We start from the raw sequence: 19,401 nt of genomic DNA on the forward strand, positions 1-19,401 counted from the left end.
ATGCCTCGAGTTGGCCCGTTAGACGGTGGTAAATATTACACACATCCGAACATACATTTTTATTACCTATCAATTTTTACATAAAACATTCCTTCTATGAGTATAAGTGTAAGTTTTCGAACTTTACCGAATAAATAGATATTAAACGTAAAATTAATTAATAACAATTAATAGTAACGTTTAAAATTTGATTCTGCGACACTACCCACTAAAATTATTTAAAATGTTGTTAACATAACAACACGACATTTGTTTCACATTAATTAATTGACAAGAGACTGTAAATGTACTGAAATACTGTGTAGCTGGTAGGTAGATACATAATATTATTTTAACAGCATATCACCCTCGACAAGCGACTAAATAAGGTAGGTAGGTAATAACTAATAAGTTATCTTCTCTAGTGCCTCTGGCTCCCAATTGAGTACCTACATAGTACATAATATATTATTATGAATTTGGTGCATTTCATTCCAGTGAAGTATTTTTCCAGCATTATATTTTCGAATGTAAGGTATATTTATAACCTAACCTAACCTTTTTAGTAGGATCTATTTTTATTCCACATTTTTCTATTATCCACTTTTTTCTCAGCGTGAAATCCTTACGATAGCCAAAGAGACTAAGATTCTCTGAATGCCTGTTAAAGCAGTTTTTAACGGAACATTTTTTTGTAGAAACTAGAGGGTATAGATCCCTCCATGTCTTTGTAACCAAAATAATAAACTACATGGTACTGGTTGTGAATAACATAGAATCAGAATATTACTCACTACTATAGAATACTTGATAACCTAAATAACCTAACCTAAAACAGTAAAACGTGGTACAAGAGTTTGTAGTACTCATTTTGAAATAGAATGTTTTACGAATACTGCATTAAAAAACAGATTAAAACCAGGCGCTGTTCTATAATTATTTTTAGATTATGGTAAGAAAAAATTAATTATTTGTTATTTTATTTTGTTTTAACTTTTTAACTATTAATTAGCATTATATTATTATAGTTTAGGTAAATACAAGGTTTTATTCATTTATTTATTTTGCTATATAATGTAATAACAATAAGAAAAAAAAACAATATTATAAACTTCTTAAGATTTAATATAAGAAAGAAGGTTTTATTAATAAAATTGAATAAAACAAACCCATGCAGTAAAAACACTAGTTCATAATCACAATTTCCTTTTCATTCTATTAATATATATAATAATGTTAAGTTGCAGTTGCAATCTGTAATTTTTTAATAATCTATCCTTAATGACCGTGGAAAATATAAAACTTACTTATTTTTGTTGGATAAACATGCTTAAAATAGTTATTTTTCCTCTTATATCAGTTAATCCAAGATAATTATTTGGGAATGTCCTTTTAAATAATCTTTCTCTGATGTCATATTTCTTTTTTATAATAAAATTGTGTTTGAAATCTATATAATAATTTAAAATTTAAATTCATTTTTTCAAATCAATAGCACCTGATGCTTCGCCAGTGTCAATAAATGAGGTGCCTGTATTGAGTACATGTGAAGATCAATTCATAAGTCCAATAGATAATGAAGCTGCTGAACAGTCGTCGTCAGAAAAAAAAAGAATGTACATGGTAATATGTAAAAAATTCTTAGCACATAGTCATAAAGTGACTATGCATACGGCCCTTAATTTTATTATGTCAATTAGCTATTAAAGGTCTGAATATAATATTAAACCTATCTAATCTACCAACTAAAATATAGGTATCTATCTACAAAATTATTTGATCAAGAAATGTAACAGAAATGTTAGTATTATTATAGTATAAACTATAATTCTATAAATGTAAGACATTATATATTCAATAGTAAATTTTAAACACATTTTTATATAGCAATCTTCTTATTTTGTTGTTATTCTAAAACTATCAACCGTAGGTACTAGAAATTTATATACTTAATAATAAATTTCTTTACTTGAAATAATTGTTGATTAAAATCATCCATATTTCTGAAGTTTAAATTTATATTTTCAACAGGAACTAATTAGAATTAAGTTTGAGTAGTTACTTTATAGAAACTAATTGATAATAGAAAACTAGGTATGTGGCACATAAATATCACTGTGCAATAAACAAGGAATTAAAAAAGAAAAATATGCGTTGCATAACTAAAATAAATTTTTACTTATAATTTAAATCCAACATTGAAATCAAATACTGAAAATATAATAACCTTTCAGATAATACAGCTTAAACTTCCGTGAGAATCGAAGATTTTACAATGGATATACACGGTTTTATTTTTGAAATGTCCAAGGAAGTTGTACTTCATAGTTTATAATGGAAGAGTGAACATCTTCATACACAAAATGCAACAGGGTTTTATCAACAAGACACTAATAATGTATCTGTGAAGAAAGTTAATTTTTATAATAATCTTGTGCCAACTTTACAAATTATGGCAAGAAATACGAACATAAAACATCTATTACAACAAAGAAAGAGTTAGGTGATCTTATAGAAAAATTCATAGTATTGAAAAATGTTATGTTAAGTGTGGATTTGTCTTTTAACAATGTATAGGATATTTTGAAAATTGTTTACTTAATACGTGTACTGGCTGTCAAGGGTTGGTAAAAGATCGAGATTTGCAAAGAATTTTCAGATTGAGTTTACTGGAGGATCTTAATTCCTAAAATAATACACTTGTTCTTTGAAAAATTATTTTTCCATAAAAACTAACTTAAAGTTGTCAAAAAACGACACATTAAAAAAAAAAATTCATATACTATTTACTTTTTTTTTCACAATAATTTTTTTAATTGTTTTTTGAGTGCTTAGATATATTAAAATCAAATTTTATATGAGTAGTTTATGATTTATAATTAGAAGGCGTATTCCTATGCACTTGCATATTTATTCTGGTTGATTGTATGTTTCAGTATGCCTAGATGGCACGGAGTTTGTTTCATAAAATAAACATTTTAACTATGGAACTCTTATGATGCATATATTGCATATTTCGACATTTATAGTTTTGATTAATAACAAAATAAATTAATACGCAAATATAGCAGATAACATTTAGTTGTGTAAGTTTAAAAATTAGAGAGAATCGACCTATTATATAACTTAATGGTAATAACATTATCTGTGTTCTTATGGTGTATTTTATTTACGATTATACAGTATTTAAGTGAGCTATGAACATTTTAAATTTACGTTATATTATGATAATGTTCTTACCATCAATTTTCAGAATAGGTCGATTCACTTTAATGTTTATACTAATAGAGCTAAACGTTATCTCCTGTGCATAAATTTGCTATGTTACGCATTTGTAGGACAAAGACAACAAATATCTGTGTGGCATTCACTGAATTGATTTCTATTTTTCTCACAGATTAAAACTACTTACAAAATACATATATTTTAAAGAAAAGTATTAATAGTAGCGTTCCATAGTTTTAAATTAAACTTCCAGAAAATAAATAAATTTTTGAACATTTTAGTGCATAATATATATTTATGCATTTTTAAGATTTTTTAGCACCTTTACAGTTGTTTTTAAATGCATACAAATCCTTGCTCCAGTTATAAGTATTTAAAACTTCAACGAATGAATGCTGAAACACCCCAAATAATATTATGCTTATGTAATTCAAAATGTATGTTTTAACTCAAAAGGTGAAAAAACCTAAAATGGATTATGGTATAATATTTGTGATAATAAATATTGTTTTGTAACGAGTTAATATTATGTAAATAAATATTTTCCAATACATTTATTTTCTGAAAAAAAAAAAAACTGTTTTAAGTTAAATGGAAAACCCTGTATATTAGTTACTTATTAAATTAGTTTATATTTTAAATATATTTTATTTTATAGATTGCCGAAAAGGCAGAAAGTGTTTTAAAACTAAGAAGAACAATGCCAGAAATTAAAAGAAATCATCAACATAGACTCGCGTTAAAACCATCAGGATGTTCAAATATTATGAAGCCATAAACATTATGCATTGTATTTGCCAATTTTAAGTCGATTTATTGGCTAATTGTATTTTTATTTTAGTTAATTTATAAAAAAAAGTTTAAAACTGTATTATTTTTGAATACATATAATAAAGCTTGAGTTTCAAATATTGAAAATTGGAATTCATTACGGCCTATATTAAATTACTCTTTTAAGTTAAAAAAAAAAATATCAAGTTTGGTAGATTTTAAAGAACAATTTTTGTGGACAAAATTACACATTGGCACCGGGCACCTTAATATTAAACTGACCATTTAAAAGTTTCAAGGCATTTAATCTGAAATGTACTTTTATATTTTCCCCGGTATTCTCATATGGGGAATCAGACTTAAAATTGTAATGGTGACCAATGATCACACGTTTTGTATTAAAAATATTAAAATCTTATGAACATTTCGGTCAAAAACTAATGATATAATTATAAACCTGATAAAATATTTATATTATATTATAATATAATTTTTAAAATACACTGTTTTTAGTCAACCAAACTTAGATTTTCTATAACCACTTAGTATAACCGTCATAATACTAAATGAAGTATTAACAAAAACAATTGTATTAAATGGCATTATTTAAAAAAATTATTGTAGTTAATAGATATTTTAATTTTTCAAACGAATTTTGACAAGCATCTCCCCAAATAAACAGTGTATTTTTCTTCATTAGGCTCGTTAGTGGTTTTGCTATTCTTGCATAATCTTCGATAATCTTCCTGTAATATCCCGTTAGTCCAAGAAAACTCTTAATATCTGTTTGGTTTTAAGGAGCCGGTACATTTTTTACACAAACAATTTTATTTTCATCTGGTTGTATTCCTTTTTCTGATAATTTATGTCCTAAATACGTCACTTCTTTTCGTAAAAAATGACACTCGTGTGGTTGGAGTTTTAAATTATTTTCTCTAAACCTTCCAAAAATTAATATCAACTTTTTTATCATTGAGTTTAGGGATTCCGCGCTTATGACAATGTCGTCTAGATAAGCATACATATTCAAATCTTCACATCCCAACAATAACGCGTGCATAAGTTCTGAAAAAACTGCCGGTGCAGTTTTCAGACCGAATGGCATTTTGATCCATTCCCAGTGACCGGGTCGCTGAGGTTGAAAACACTGTTTTATGTGTATCCTCTGGGTGTATCGCCACTTGGTGATATCCATTTGCCATGTCCAACGTCCAGAAGTACTTAGAATGTTCAAGCTTATCTAGTATGTCCGTAATTAGTGGTAATGGCCACGAGTTGCCTTCTTCTAAATATTAAATTTGATAATTTTTTTTAAATTTTGAACTTTAAATGCTTATAAAAAAAGTTGTGCATAATATGTATTTTTATACTGCTATTGTATATTATTATAATAATGTTATACCAATATTATAATCACGAATAATATTAGTTGAATGTTATAATAATATTTTTAAAGAAAAAAACGCAACCTGGGTATCTACCTGAGACTTTTTCTCACAAGTAATAGACTTTTCACAAGGGTTGCAAAATAATATTTTCCCGCCAGTAGTGAAAACCTCGGTGTCTTTGTTTGCTGAGAAAATCCATTTTCTTTATTGTTGCAAATAGAACTACATATTTATTTTCGGTATATTCACGATTTACGGACAACGACAAACGATGTAACCGAGTGGTATGTCGATGACTGACTGATTCAGAAAGAGCGATTTAGTTTACGTCATCATGGATTATTTATCTCATCTTTATAAAAATTATTATTTTTGCCTCTAAAATTTAGTTTCAAGTTTTTTACTTGATAAACTATTATTTTATACATTTTTTAATTTTGCCAAAATAACATTTAAATATGCAAAAAATTACAATAAAATTTCACCATAAGTTTCAAATTTTAATGATTCGTGGAGATAACTGACAAAAATCCTAAAATATTAAAAGGAAAAAATATGCAATTGCAAAGAAATCCGCGTTTATTTATTATAAATTTGTGTAGCCCGTGCGACTACGTGCAAAAATGTATCATAAATAAACTGAATAAATGTAGGTACCTATACATTACTTACAACTCACAAGAGTACAAGATACATTCAGTACATAATATGCATACGCCCGGCAACGGGGGGAACAGACCGAAGGACCACTCGGTAACAATCAAGAAAGAATTACCAAATTTGAACTTAATTGATAATGCTTATTAATCGGGGGATAGTCAACTACATACACACACTTGATCGACTGATACTACACGCCTTCTCACTCCACGACGACACTATGGCGAGGATGTGAGGTGAACTACATGGGACTCAGGACAATGCAAGTTAGTTATGGAAGCGGGGGGCCCTGTGGTCGATCCGGTTTGGTATTTACAATCATAATAGTTGGGTAGCTTACTGACTAACTTAATGCACTAGGTATATATACATATATTATACAGCTGGAGTCTTGAGTTGACGGATGTTTGAGGATGACGCTGTTCTTGATGTCCTAGACGTCCTCTCACACAACGTAGAAACGATGTTAATAGAACGATGAAAACAACTGCTGCAACAAAAGTATTTTTCTAAGAAGACTAACAATAATAATAAAGGGCGTTGGCTGCAGAACAACAACGAAACAACGATAGTAACACATATGATAATATTATAAAATGAGGCAAAATGCCAATCAATAATTGATTACACAGAACACGAAACAAAGAAAATAAATACACATAACAATATTATAATAATTTAAATAATTTAAACGACGGAGTGGTGTACGGACGAGAAGGGAGATGTCGCCGTCGGGCAGAGTCGTGTCCCGCGATAAGCTAGTTGCTTTGGCGCGAACAACATACACAAACAAAACAATGATTAATAATGGTGATTATGTGTGGAAGACCAGATATTCCTAGTATATAATATGTGGTGTGTATGCCAGTGTGTAGACATTTTTGATGACGGGTAATTTTGATCGTATTTTACCCAGGAATAACCCAGTCTATGGCAATTATAGTGGCCTTCTGGCATTCTCGGGTGATGTCAGATAGTACAGTTTGTAATATTATGGATTTTTATTTATAGTATAATGGGCATCACCCATTTGTGCCAAAAAAAAAAATCTTTTTGGGTACAGTCTATTTGTGCTAAAATAAAAAAGGTGTGTTTTTATGACAACGTATTTGCGCCAAATTTACCTGTATAAACATTTTACATTGACAACTCGGTTTAATCCATATATTTTAAAGACACAAATTTTACTTTATAATAATAATTATTAAGTAATCAATTTCAATTTTTAATATTAATATTATAATAATTATAATACACATTTGTTTTAATTAATTTAATATTTTTTAAATGATAAACTATTGGTATTAATAGTTATAACCGTAATTACAAATTTGTTATACATTTTAATAAAATAATTTTTTTTCAGATAATAATCATTAAAAAATTTTTTTTTAAATCATAGTTAATAATAATATCAATAATACACATTGCAAGTAAATAGACAAAATTACGATTTTTTTAAAAATAATTGTGAATAATACACGTTTTTTAAAAAATAATAATCAATTATACAAATTTATTTTTCAAATCATAGTTAACATGATACGAGTTTTAAAACGTAATAATTACTTACAACTTACAATTATTGCTATAACGTACGCCATGTCTTTAAAATATAATAATTAAACCAAATCATTAATGTAAAATGTTTAGACTGCAGGTATATTTTGCGCAAATAGGCTGGCGCAAATAGACTGTACTCAAAACCAATTAAATTTTTTTTGCTCAAACGGAGATTCCCAGTATAATTACATTTTTTGATAAAACAGATCAAAATGTCCTCAAGGAAAACAAAATTTCCCATGTCTTACCTTACCAAAAAATATAATTTTAATAAAAAACTTTTAATTAATAAATTAAATCTTTTTTGAAAAAAAAAATTGTAAAAAAGTAATAAAGTAATAACTATTTCAATAAAAAAAAAAAGTCTAAGCAGAATAAAACAGCTTATATTTAATAACGCAACTTTTTTAATATAGGTACTAGGTATTTATAACTAATTTTATTAATTTTTTTTTTTGTTTTTCCCTGCGCTTTTGAAAACTAATGGGAATATTAAAATTTGACCTCCCGAATGCAACAACTATATTCACAAAAATTTAAAGACTAAACTGATAAATTAATATTTTTATATATAAATGTGAAAATGAAAACCTTTGAGGCCTATGTTCTCGGAAACCACCGAACCGATCGTTATGATTTTTTTTTAAATTGAAGAACTCATTGCGGAGAAGGTTTGTGGCATTTGATCGATTCTCTAACTTAAGGGGATTCCATACCATGATTTTCTGTTTTTGTATAACACACGTGCGACATAGGATTTGAAACGGATTCTTTGCCAATCATATCAATTGATCTAATGAAGTGATAAGGATTCTGAAAACAGATTTGAATTCGTCGTCAAGTCTACTTGAAGTCATCTTTCTCTCAATTTTAATTTTTTGAGTTTAGCTACTCCAAAAATTGAAATACAAACATGTTTAAATACTCTTTTTTAATATGACTTTTTCTTAAATTTTGGGGATAATATCAAAAATGTGGCAGAGTCGATTTCAAGTAGACTTGACGAGGAATTCAAATCTGTTTTCAGAATCCATATTGCTTCAATAAATCAATTGGAATGTTTGGCGAAAAACACGTTTAAAATACTATTTCGCGCGTGTATTAGACAAAAACAGAAAATCACAGTATCGAATCCCCTTAAGAGTGCGCAACAGTAAAATTGAAACGTATACAACGCTCCAGAGATGGCGTTGTTCGCCGTATCACCGTCGTTGCGACAGGCCGTAACCACGCCCATTATGTCCATAACTAGGTCCCACATGCCGCAGTGTCGGGAGAGGCGCACTAATATTCTGCGGACTGTCATACTATACGTTTCGCGTCAATGTATCTCACACATATATAATTCTATTAACGCGGCGCGCTCGCTGCTGGGTTTAAACTCACAAGCTACTAGTAGACAGTAGACAGTAGGCAAAGTTGAAAGTAGTAGTGTAGTAAACAAGGATTTTTTTCAATAATAACAAAAGTGTATGTATATTATGTATGTGTACTTAAACACTTCTAGACATTTTTTTTTTTAATAATAATTTATTGATTATTTAATATAACGAAATAAAAAAAAAATGTACTAACAACATTTTTTACAGTCATCACCGCGGGTCTTTTATATCGGAAACAAGTAACCTCTTTCCAAATTGTGGGTTTATCAATTCCGGCAGTAGACAGTTCATATAAAAACTATAATAATGATATAAAACCGTAATATTATATTAATTAAATATATAATTATAAATGTACATTAGTTTATATGCTAAGTTTTGTACAGTCATTACATTTATTTAAATACTGACTTTTCTAATTTTGGTGCTATTTTAGTCTTCCAAAAATCATCATCATAATCTACTCTTTCAATACTTGTCCAATAGCTAAAAAAAAAATAGTATAAATTATAAAAGAACATTTTGGTTTTTTTACAAATATACATTTGTCCTTGGATCTGGTAGTAATAGTTGCTATTTTTTTTAATTTTAATTTTTTATCAAAAAGTTCACATTGTGGCAACTATATACAGAAATAAAATAATCATAAATCATAATTATCACTACAAAGAAAATAACTATTGTATTAGCTAAAAATTATTCATAATACCTTTTTGTTATTGAAAGCATCAATACAATTATTATAATCCTTAGCTGATATTGGACATTTAACTTCAATAATAGTGTCATCATCATTCACTCCATCTGTACAATTTTTACAAAATATATATTGAATTTAAATTATATTAAATAATTACCTGAATTTTTAAAACTAATAACAATATTTTGAAGACAAACTAATATAAAAAAAAACCGGGAAAGTCACGCTCTGCTGTACAGTAGGGGTCGAGTGGGTTAAATTTGAATGCAATGATAGATATCATTGTATACGAAAAACGATTCTGAACGGAGATGATTTGTCAATATTTTCTATTTTTACATTTATATTGATATTAATTAATTTTCTATTATTAATATAATAATTTTGATGAGTTTTATATGAACCTTGTATTGAAATTTCAAATCTTAGGTGAATATTAAATATTTTATGAATTTTTTTCTTCAAAATGACTTGCAAATTTTGTCGTTTTTGACGAATTTCGGGAATATTTGAACTTATCTAAACGCTAATAAAAAAACTGTGCCTATGTATTTACAAATTTTTTACCTACACTTTGACCTACCCACTCGACACTATATACAGCAGAGTGACTTTCCCGGTTTTTGTTTTTTTATCTATACTAATGATTCTTATTATTTATTATTTTTTAATAAAAAACAATGGTGATAATGCACTATTATAAATAAGTCTATTTTTAATATTACCTGGACTGGCTCCCAAAAATGGGTATTCTAAATCGCAGTATAAACCACATGGCTTAACTTTTAAAAACATAGTTTTTTTCAAAATCTGCAATTTTGAAGATTAAATCGCTTTCCCATATTCCGTAGCCTTTGAATTAAAAGTTCTGTATACTAAATCATATACCAGATTTTTACATGATGTAGTGGCTCTTTTTTTGCATACGCGTCCAAAATTTGAGGCAGTTAATTTCTTTCGTCTTTCTATGTGTCACTTCTTAGAATTTGATTGGCTTCGAGTTTCTTCTTCCAAAGTATTTCGCTGATACATATTCATACATAATGTGTTTAAAAATTTAAGTTTAATTTCGTCATAGTCAAAGGGTTCGTCGTTTTCTAGAGGTTCGGCTAACCCATACTCAGCATCCGGACCGTAATATTTAGTGTTTCTGGGTACATTTTCATTAAATAACATACGTCTTCTCCTCTGATCATTTTTATTTTATTTTGAAATTAAGAACTTTTTACCAACATCTCCTAAAAAAATAAAACGTCAAAATTATCATATAAATAATTTATAAGTTGCATTATAATAAATTATCTATTTGCTGTAGAATTGAAAATTGAAATCAACGTAATCAATTAAAATTCTCCCAAGATATACATAATACATATTATAGTCTATATTATATATTATAATTATTTATTTTCTTACCAGGACTATTATCTTGAACTAATGCTTTATGAATAGTACGTATGTATTTTCCAGATGTGTTGTGAGATAGTAAAGCTGCTTCTACTCTGACATTGTAATTATGTCGTTGTGAAAAATTTATTCGTTTGCCGGAAAGGTGTTTATTTATGATGCTATTAAATTGTTCACAAATATTATTATCAACGTTCATCAATAAACTTTCAGCATTATTTGCTAAGCGGTTTACTATTTGAATAAATTTGTCTAACAAACCGGTAGTCCGAGCTGCGTCAGTATAATTAATTTCGTTTAGCTTAGTACCATTGCAAAAATACGGTTCACATAATCTATGGTCACCAAGAATATGTCGAAAACTATTTGTGATATATTTTCATAAACCTGGGTATTTATTAATTATACATTTTTATTTTACATTATTTTTATGGAAAATAAACTCGCTTACCAAATATTTTCTCTTCTTTTGTCTCACATTGCAACTTGCTGCGGTAATCCATGGCCTTAGTTATGGCACTTCGAAATCGTACGGGATTTTTTTTTATATGGTTCCTAATTGCAATTGGATATTTCGTATTTTTTACTATTCCTGTCAATTTTGTGCCATAATTCCGTAATAAATGGTTACGGCACTCAATTTTTTGAATAAAAAAATTTGGACCGTATGGCATTACCTTTTGTAGCCTTTTAGTAACACTAGAATCTACATCTCGTTTAAAATAAAAACTAGTGATGTGGATTTTACGTAAAAAATAAAGAATTAGTTGAATAAAAAAAATTGAAATTATTGTGTACTCACGAAATTACTTAACCATCATATCACGAAATTAAATACCATATCACCAAATTACCTAAATTATCTCAATGACTTTTGAACTTTTATAAAAACTTATCACCGATAAACCGAACAAATGAAATAACTTTTGTTCTAATTTATAAAATATAATTTTTATTTTTATCAAATTTCAAATGTTTATCCAGTTTTCATAACAAATATTTGAATAGGATTCACAACTTAACTACTGCATTACTTATACTATAATTATAATAATTAATAATATAAATAATTATCTTACCAATTAATTTATTATATTTTAACCCATGCATTTCTACACTTTTTTTGAAACCTTCAGAGACCGCATCTGCTTCTATGCTAGTTGCTCCTTTTGAAATTATCGAAATATATTGAAAAAAAATATGGGATAAAATGTCACTTTAAACAACTGGTGGAAATTTCAAGTCTCTACAATTTATACTTTTTGAATAAAAACATATATCAAAAATCGTTTGAGACTAAATCGTTTATTTTACGTGATTTCGTAAAAATTTAAATTTCCAATGCTCGTACAAATATTTGGTATTATTCCGGTAGAGTTTTTTTTTATAGAAATTTGAAGAAAAACTTTTGAGGAACCTTGTACCAAATTTTCAAATCTTAGGTATAAATATTTAAAATTTTATGAAATTTCAACTACAAAATATTTTCAAATTTTCATGGTTTTATCATATTTCAATATTATAATATTATAATATAATATTTCAATATTACACACTACACACAATCTTAATATTTAATTTATAAAGCATTTAAATTTACATAAATGGTGAAGGTTCTGCAGTTCCTTCAGATGCTAATTATTCACTGATCGATGTGGTAGGTTCCTTATGTATAAAAATAATAGGTATGACTCTTAGTCTAACTATATACTTTTTGTCCATATAATAATTTAATACAAATATTATTTACCATTTTAGTGTTATTTTAGTAAAATTTTTAATTCTTTCAAAGTTTAGTTTTTTTATACTTTTACGTCTCAACGGTGCTATCCGCCTTTTATTAGAATTACCAACTTTATGGATATCCATTTAAAAAAATGTAACAAATCAAATGTGTAAACCCGGAAAAAATACACTACAGTCTATAGAAGTACAGTAGTCAACTGAACACTTTCAATTGCATAGACGCATAATAAATTTGTCAAAAATAGTAGTTACAATATCATTTTTGTTATAATATAATATTGTGTAGAGAGAGTAAGATATAAATTATAATTATACAGGATTACGAGAATTTGACTTTATCGCGATTCGCGGCAGCCGGCAGTGCTATTTTTATAATTATCGCAGCCCGCAGGACGGACCGATTGTGACGTAAAGTAGGTAAAATTTACAACAATGCAGCTAGCCGCTAGGTGCGCCAGCTGACGGTGTGAACAAACCATACACTTTTTTGTAAAACCCTTTTCTGAATTTCAAATGCTACGAAGTCAATAATGGTCGTACACCCATAAGTAATACACTGTTTGAAAGGTGATAACTTTTTCTATGTTTTGTTGGAAACCGATTTCTGAAAATAGTATTAACAAGCGAGCATTACTGCATAGAAAAAGACCATTTTGTAAATACTGATTTGCTTATATTTTAGATAATTAATTACAATATCAAATATCTGATACCAACAAAACATAGCAAAAACTACCACCTTTCAAACAATGTATTACTTATGACTTTTTGTGTCTGTCATCAACTTTTAGGACAGTAAAAGTGCTTGGATTTTCTTCAAAAGTAACTTTTCTGATAGGAAAGTGAATCTAGTTGGTACTTTAGGGGTCAAACGTAAAAATTTCCCAGTAGTTTTCAAAAGCGACGTGAAAAAAAAAAGAAAAATCAAGGAAAAACGGGAATTTTTACGCAAATTCTGTTTTTGAAAAAATCGATTTTATATATTATATATTATTTTATATATATATTGATAGGTACATGCAATTTTGGCTGAATTTTTATATTAGCAATTTCTATACACCATAACATTTTCCAAATATTTTGACTTATTCTGATCTGTTAACGGACATTTTCAGATTCCACTTTTTTTAGATTTTTTTTCTATAAATTTCAATAAAATTTATTTGTTGTTTAGAAAAGCTTGAAAATGTAATAGAAGGCTCCTAGGTTATTGTTTCAAAGGCAGATGAAAAAAATTAAAAATCCTTAGTCCCATTGTTTATTTATAACCATTTAAAGTTCAAATGTTAACAAAATACGGAAAAATTAGCAAATTATTTTGAGTTGAGAAATCATAAAAATTCTTCTTTTTAAATCTAAGATTTGAAAATGTGATACAAAATTATCCATAATCTACCTTTATCAACAAAAAAAATGCCTACAAGAAAGTCAAATTAAATTTTTATGCGCGTTAGAAATTCATAATTTTACAACATTTGATATTCACTCGATTTCTCATGTAACGATTTTGCTATTTTGTTGTAATTTAAAAACGTATGACTGTAGATAGTTGAAATTTTCACTGAATGTTTATTTTAGCATTTTCTATACACGATAAAATTTTGAAAATAATTTGACTCTTTTTAAGCCGTTTACGGACATTATCAGTTCTCAATTTTTGTTTTTTTGTTTCTATAAATATTAATTAAATTTTATTTGTTGGATAAAAAAGCGTGAAAATTTAATATATCATTCTAATAGCAGTTGAAAAATATTAAGAATACATAAGCACAATTTTTTTTTTATAAGCATTTAAATTTCAAATGTTGACAAAATTTATAAAATTTATAATTTAATAATTATTGTGTAGATAAAAATTTATAAAATTTTCAACTTTCATAGCTAAGGATTGAAAATTGAAAACAAGGCTCCACGTAAATAGGTTATATATGAATTACTTTATTAACAATAACATCATCAAATATACTTGGTAATATCATAGGCTCATCATAACCTAACCGTATTTTAACATATAGGTAAGTACCTACATTATATTCATAATACCTATGTCCTATTCATTGTATTCGTTTTATGATTAATAAGTTTTTAGAAAAACGTTACTACCTACTAACTGGTATTATTTTAACAATGATAATAAAAATATTCATTTTAGGTACCTACGCGAGGACATTACTATTAGGCATTGGCCTAAGGCTAAACTAAGACCAACGTGAGTATTGAAGTCATAACATGGAACATCAATGCATATCACATCAATTTAATTTACCAGATACTGTATTATTAAAAACTAATAAATAATAAAAATATAATTAATATGATATGAAACATCAACACTGACAAACCGTCTCCCCTCAGAATCGTTATTCGTATGCAATGATCTTATATTATTGAATTCAAATTTAATACCATCCATTCTACAGTTACCCACTTGTAACTTACTGCACAGAAAAGCGACATCCATTTGCCCACCTTTTTTTTTATTCATCAGATTTAAGTACGGTTAGGTTAGGATTTTGTATTAATTGATTTTATTAATCCACCGTAGATTGAGTTAAGTAAAAACGACAAACCTGATATACTTTGATACTTCAGAGTTAAATTATACACTAGCATACAAACCTCACGGGTTCTGTGATCTACACCGCAGGTAAACTGTCTACATGATAATTAAACTGCTGTGAATCTCATGGACACAATAAAAAAAAACACAAATGTTGGACACAAAGTTAATTATAAAAATACATAGTTCTAGCTAGCTAGCTTTCTAAGCTTTCTAGCTTTAGCAAGTCACATTGTACAGTCGAATTTTAAAAATTCAAATCGTGGACAATTTGTACGGTCCGGTAGAATGTACATTTCAGAACGCGGAAAGTTTGAACTAGAAATCTAGTACCTATATAGTAGTATAAACTATACACCAGGGGTGACTGTAGTTGGGAGAAAATACGTGGTATGGGAAGTCAGTGGTTTTAGGTGAAATGAGTATATAATATTAAACACGATAGAATAAGATGATATGTAGTGTACAACAAATACGCGGTGTTGATGACCTGCTTCAACGGGCAAAGGGACGCGTCTGGTGAGACCTGTGGTTGCCTGTGTCCTTCGGAGTAAAGCTACGAGGCTTATATTTTGTAAGAGGGATTGTGGATATGTATATGGGTGTGTGTGTGTGTTTACGTATTTGGAAATCGTGTAAAATTACGTTATTACATTCCTCGTTTATCCACGTAAGATCTTTCTACTACTGTGTTATACCTATACCTAATGATATTTATGTTATCTACGTTATTATAATATATGTCAAATCACTTACCTCGTGCGTGGGATGTGATGATTGTCTTCTGCGATTGGAGTGTATGAACTTTTATAACACTCATATAAGATAATATAATTATAATTACAATATACCAATCGCACTACACTAGCAATCGATTATTTAAATTGGAGACACGATGATAGAGGATAATAATTAACAAGGTATTCGATCTAGCAATATGAGACAAATAACTCTTAATGGACATACCTGAACATTCGAATGATACAATATACATATAAGTTCATAACGCAAAAAGTAATGTATGATCATATACGAATAATGTGTAGGTGTGTCGCGATGTTTACAATGTGGACAACGTGGACAATGTGTATTGAGACTTCTCTAGAATAACACTGACGACGATTTGAATCCGTAAGGTCCTTATATATAATATGATTTTGGTGTAATCCTTTCTTCTGATGTGCATCGATAAATACGTGATATTAAAGTATTGATATTATGTTTTATTATTTTGTACGGCACGACAAAGGTACCGCTGGTAATTTATTGTGTTGTTTTTGACCGAATGTCTTGATCGGGAAATTGTCGAGGGGTCTTGAATATATAATATATATACGCATGTACGTAAGAATGCGTTCATAATTTTATAATATACGGTGTTTACTGGCGCCGCAGATAATATTGATTGTGTTGTCTCCACTAAACACATCGGAGAGGTATTTCATGTGTCGCGTATGTGTAAGAGCAATGCGTATAATGTGTATATGTTACAGTTAAAGTGTTGAATCAGTTAGTTTATGAAATAACTAGGTAATTTATAAAATAACTAAAGCTTGTAGGTAATGTATATAGTTTATACTTTAACTAGTTATTTTATGCATTCCCTGGCATCACTTAGTTAATGTGTCAAATTGTAAATAACGCCACCCCGCGCAACACGAATCAGACGACAATCTGATGTTAAGCAATACTTAGATTTGTGTATACCTTGCCAGCAAAAAAAAAAAAGTCAAAAAAAAGGTATTGTTGTAAAACCAATGGTGTTTGAAGATTTTAACAGCCGTTGCCAAATTGATTTAATTGATTTTCAATCTCAGTCTGACGCAGGGTATAAATTTGTTTTGGTTTATCAGGACCATCTGACCAAATTTTGTATTTTAAGACCTTTGAAATGTAAAAGAGCTGAACAGATTGCATACGTTCTTTTGGATATTTTTTGTTTATTTGGTGCTCCCTCAGTACTGCAATCGGATAACGGCCGAGAATTTTGTAATGAAATTGTAAATTCTTTAAAAGAGATGTGGCCCGAATTGACTATTGTCCATGGCAAACCACGACATAGCCAATCTCAGGGCAGCGTAGAGAGAGCAAACCAGGATATTGAAAATATGCTGACTACGTGGATGCAAAGCAATAATACCAACAAATGGAGTGAAGGCCTTCGGTTTGTACAATTTATGAAGAATAAAGCTTTACATTCCGGAATTAAACGTAGTCCATACGAAGCAATGTTTGGTAGTGTACCAAAAACTGGACTATCTTCAAGTCTTCTACCTAAAGTTATCTTGCGTAAAATGGAATCTGAAGAAGAAGCTGTAAGTCAACAAACTATTATTTTTAAATTAATTATTTATTTATATTTTATAGGATGACGTTACTGACGTAGATCGACCAACAGTTGGCACAGAAAAAGATATAGTTCATTTAAATATTGCTACGGTAGGTCAATATTATATTATAGCTATTATATAGCTAAATTAGCTTTAATATTGTAATTACAAAAATAATTAAATGTTTTAAGGAGAGGAAAAAAGCTAAAGAAAATTTGGAAAAACAGGCAAAAAGAATGAAAGATTTATCAAATACTAAATTTGCGGTTGCTAATATTGGTTCTACAGTGCGTATCAAAATTCCCGATGTTGATAGAGGAAAGGGTGATCCTCGTTCAATTATTGCAGTTGTTTTAAAATTAACTGACGATGGGTTTTATCAACTGGGATGCAATGATGGTAAGAAAAATTTAAATAATACAAGTAATTTTTTATTTTTTATTTTAATTTTTTATTTATTTGTTACCTACCTTAAACATTATATAATTACAGGAGTGTTAAAACAACTATACTCTCGATCCCAGTTCACAGTATGTTCAGAAAATTTGTTAGCTGTAGAAGCTGTTCCAAATGAAAGTATTACATTAAGATCTGCGGCAACTGCGCAGTCACTGGGAACTGGTCAGGGTTTTTTTAAATGCACTTGTACCAAAAAATGTGACACAAAGCGATGTGTTTGTAGAAAAAAAGAGGTGTTGTGCAACTCTAAATGCCATAATAGCCTTACATGTACAAATAAATAAATAATATAACTATAATTAATTCATAATTCAGTAAAATAAAATATTATAATATATATTTTAAATTTTAATGTATTTTATACTTTAACGGATATCAAACTGAAATTGTACAGAATAACTAGATATTCTATGAAATAACTAGTTAAAGTACAATTTTCATGTATTATTTCATACTTTAACTAATATTCGTAGGTAATTCATGAACTACCTAGTTATTTCATAAAATAACGGAATTCAACACTTTAGCTGTAACATATATATATCTAATGCGTATGTATATATGTATATTGGATTACACAGGGCAATTGCCACTGGCAGCGTTTTTAGATGTCAGCAAATTTTGGTGGGAGCCTTTTTTCGAAAACAGATGTACAATGATTTAGGCAGAATTAAACAACATTTTTTGTGAGCTATGGTGTTAGTAACATAGTACTGTTAGTACCAGAGGGCCGTACCTTTATCAAAAATCGTTAATTGTACAGGAGAGTGTTTTCAATATTTAATAGCTTACAGACTACAGTAATTTGAAAGTTATGTACAGCCACATGCCCACATATAAATATAACAAATTCTATACAAAAAATTTCTTGTAAGTTTCATGATGTAGGTAGGTACTTTTTAAAAACTTGAATTAATAGAAATATAATTTATTTATAAAAACGATAAATATTTTGAGATAAGGTCTTAGTGCATTGATCATTTTATTAACTAACTATTTAATTTTTATATTATCACGGTTTCAAAAAGTTTTAAGACCACTGTAATAGATTGATCAATTTAAATCTACTAGTAGAAAACACCACAAATTATATAACCGGATTATTTGTAAATAATTAATAGAACTTAGTAATTAATTGAAGGTACAAGCTGCTGTGATGCTTTTACAGAATCCACTGGACATCTTACGTGTTTGATTTCCATATAGAGTAAAAGAAAATTAACTTACGGGG

The 19,401-nt window shown here is 28.4% G+C and overlaps 1 protein-coding gene and 2 pseudogenes across 1 annotated transcript; 2 read left to right on the forward strand and 1 right to left on the reverse strand.

The window, feature by feature from the left end:
* Positions 1-2,669, forward strand: LOC132936778 (uncharacterized; annotated as a pseudogene).
* Positions 2,670-10,493: 7,824 nt separating this feature from the next.
* LOC132936789 (uncharacterized) lies at positions 10,494-12,944 on the reverse strand (annotated as a pseudogene).
* Positions 12,945-17,062: 4,118 nt separating this feature from the next.
* LOC132936985 (KRAB-A domain-containing protein 2-like) lies at positions 17,063-18,516 on the forward strand. Its single transcript, XM_061003811.1, has 4 exons — positions 17,063-17,696; positions 17,749-17,820; positions 17,903-18,110; positions 18,204-18,516. The coding sequence occupies exons 1-4, from the start codon at positions 17,139-17,141 to the stop codon at positions 18,452-18,454; spliced, it is 1,089 nt and encodes a 362-aa protein (XP_060859794.1). The 5' UTR covers positions 17,063-17,138; the 3' UTR covers positions 18,455-18,516.
* Positions 18,517-19,401: the final 885 nt, after the last annotated feature.

This window comes from Metopolophium dirhodum, chromosome 1 (genome assembly GCF_019925205.1).
Source record: "Metopolophium dirhodum isolate CAU chromosome 1, ASM1992520v1, whole genome shotgun sequence".
Lineage (NCBI taxonomy): Eukaryota > Metazoa > Arthropoda > Insecta > Hemiptera > Aphididae > Metopolophium > Metopolophium dirhodum.

Coding starts and splice junctions, on each gene's coding strand:
- LOC132936985 (XM_061003811.1), top strand. CDS start 17,139: ATGGTGTTTGAAGATTTTAACAGCCGTTGCCAAATTGATTTAATTGAT. Junction 17,821..17,902: donor TTCATTTAAATATTGCTACG/GTAGGTCAATAT, acceptor AAATGTTTTAAG/GAGAGGAAAAAAGCTAAAGA. Junction 18,111..18,203: donor TCAACTGGGATGCAATGATG/GTAAGAAAAATT, acceptor ATATAATTACAG/GAGTGTTAAAACAACTATAC.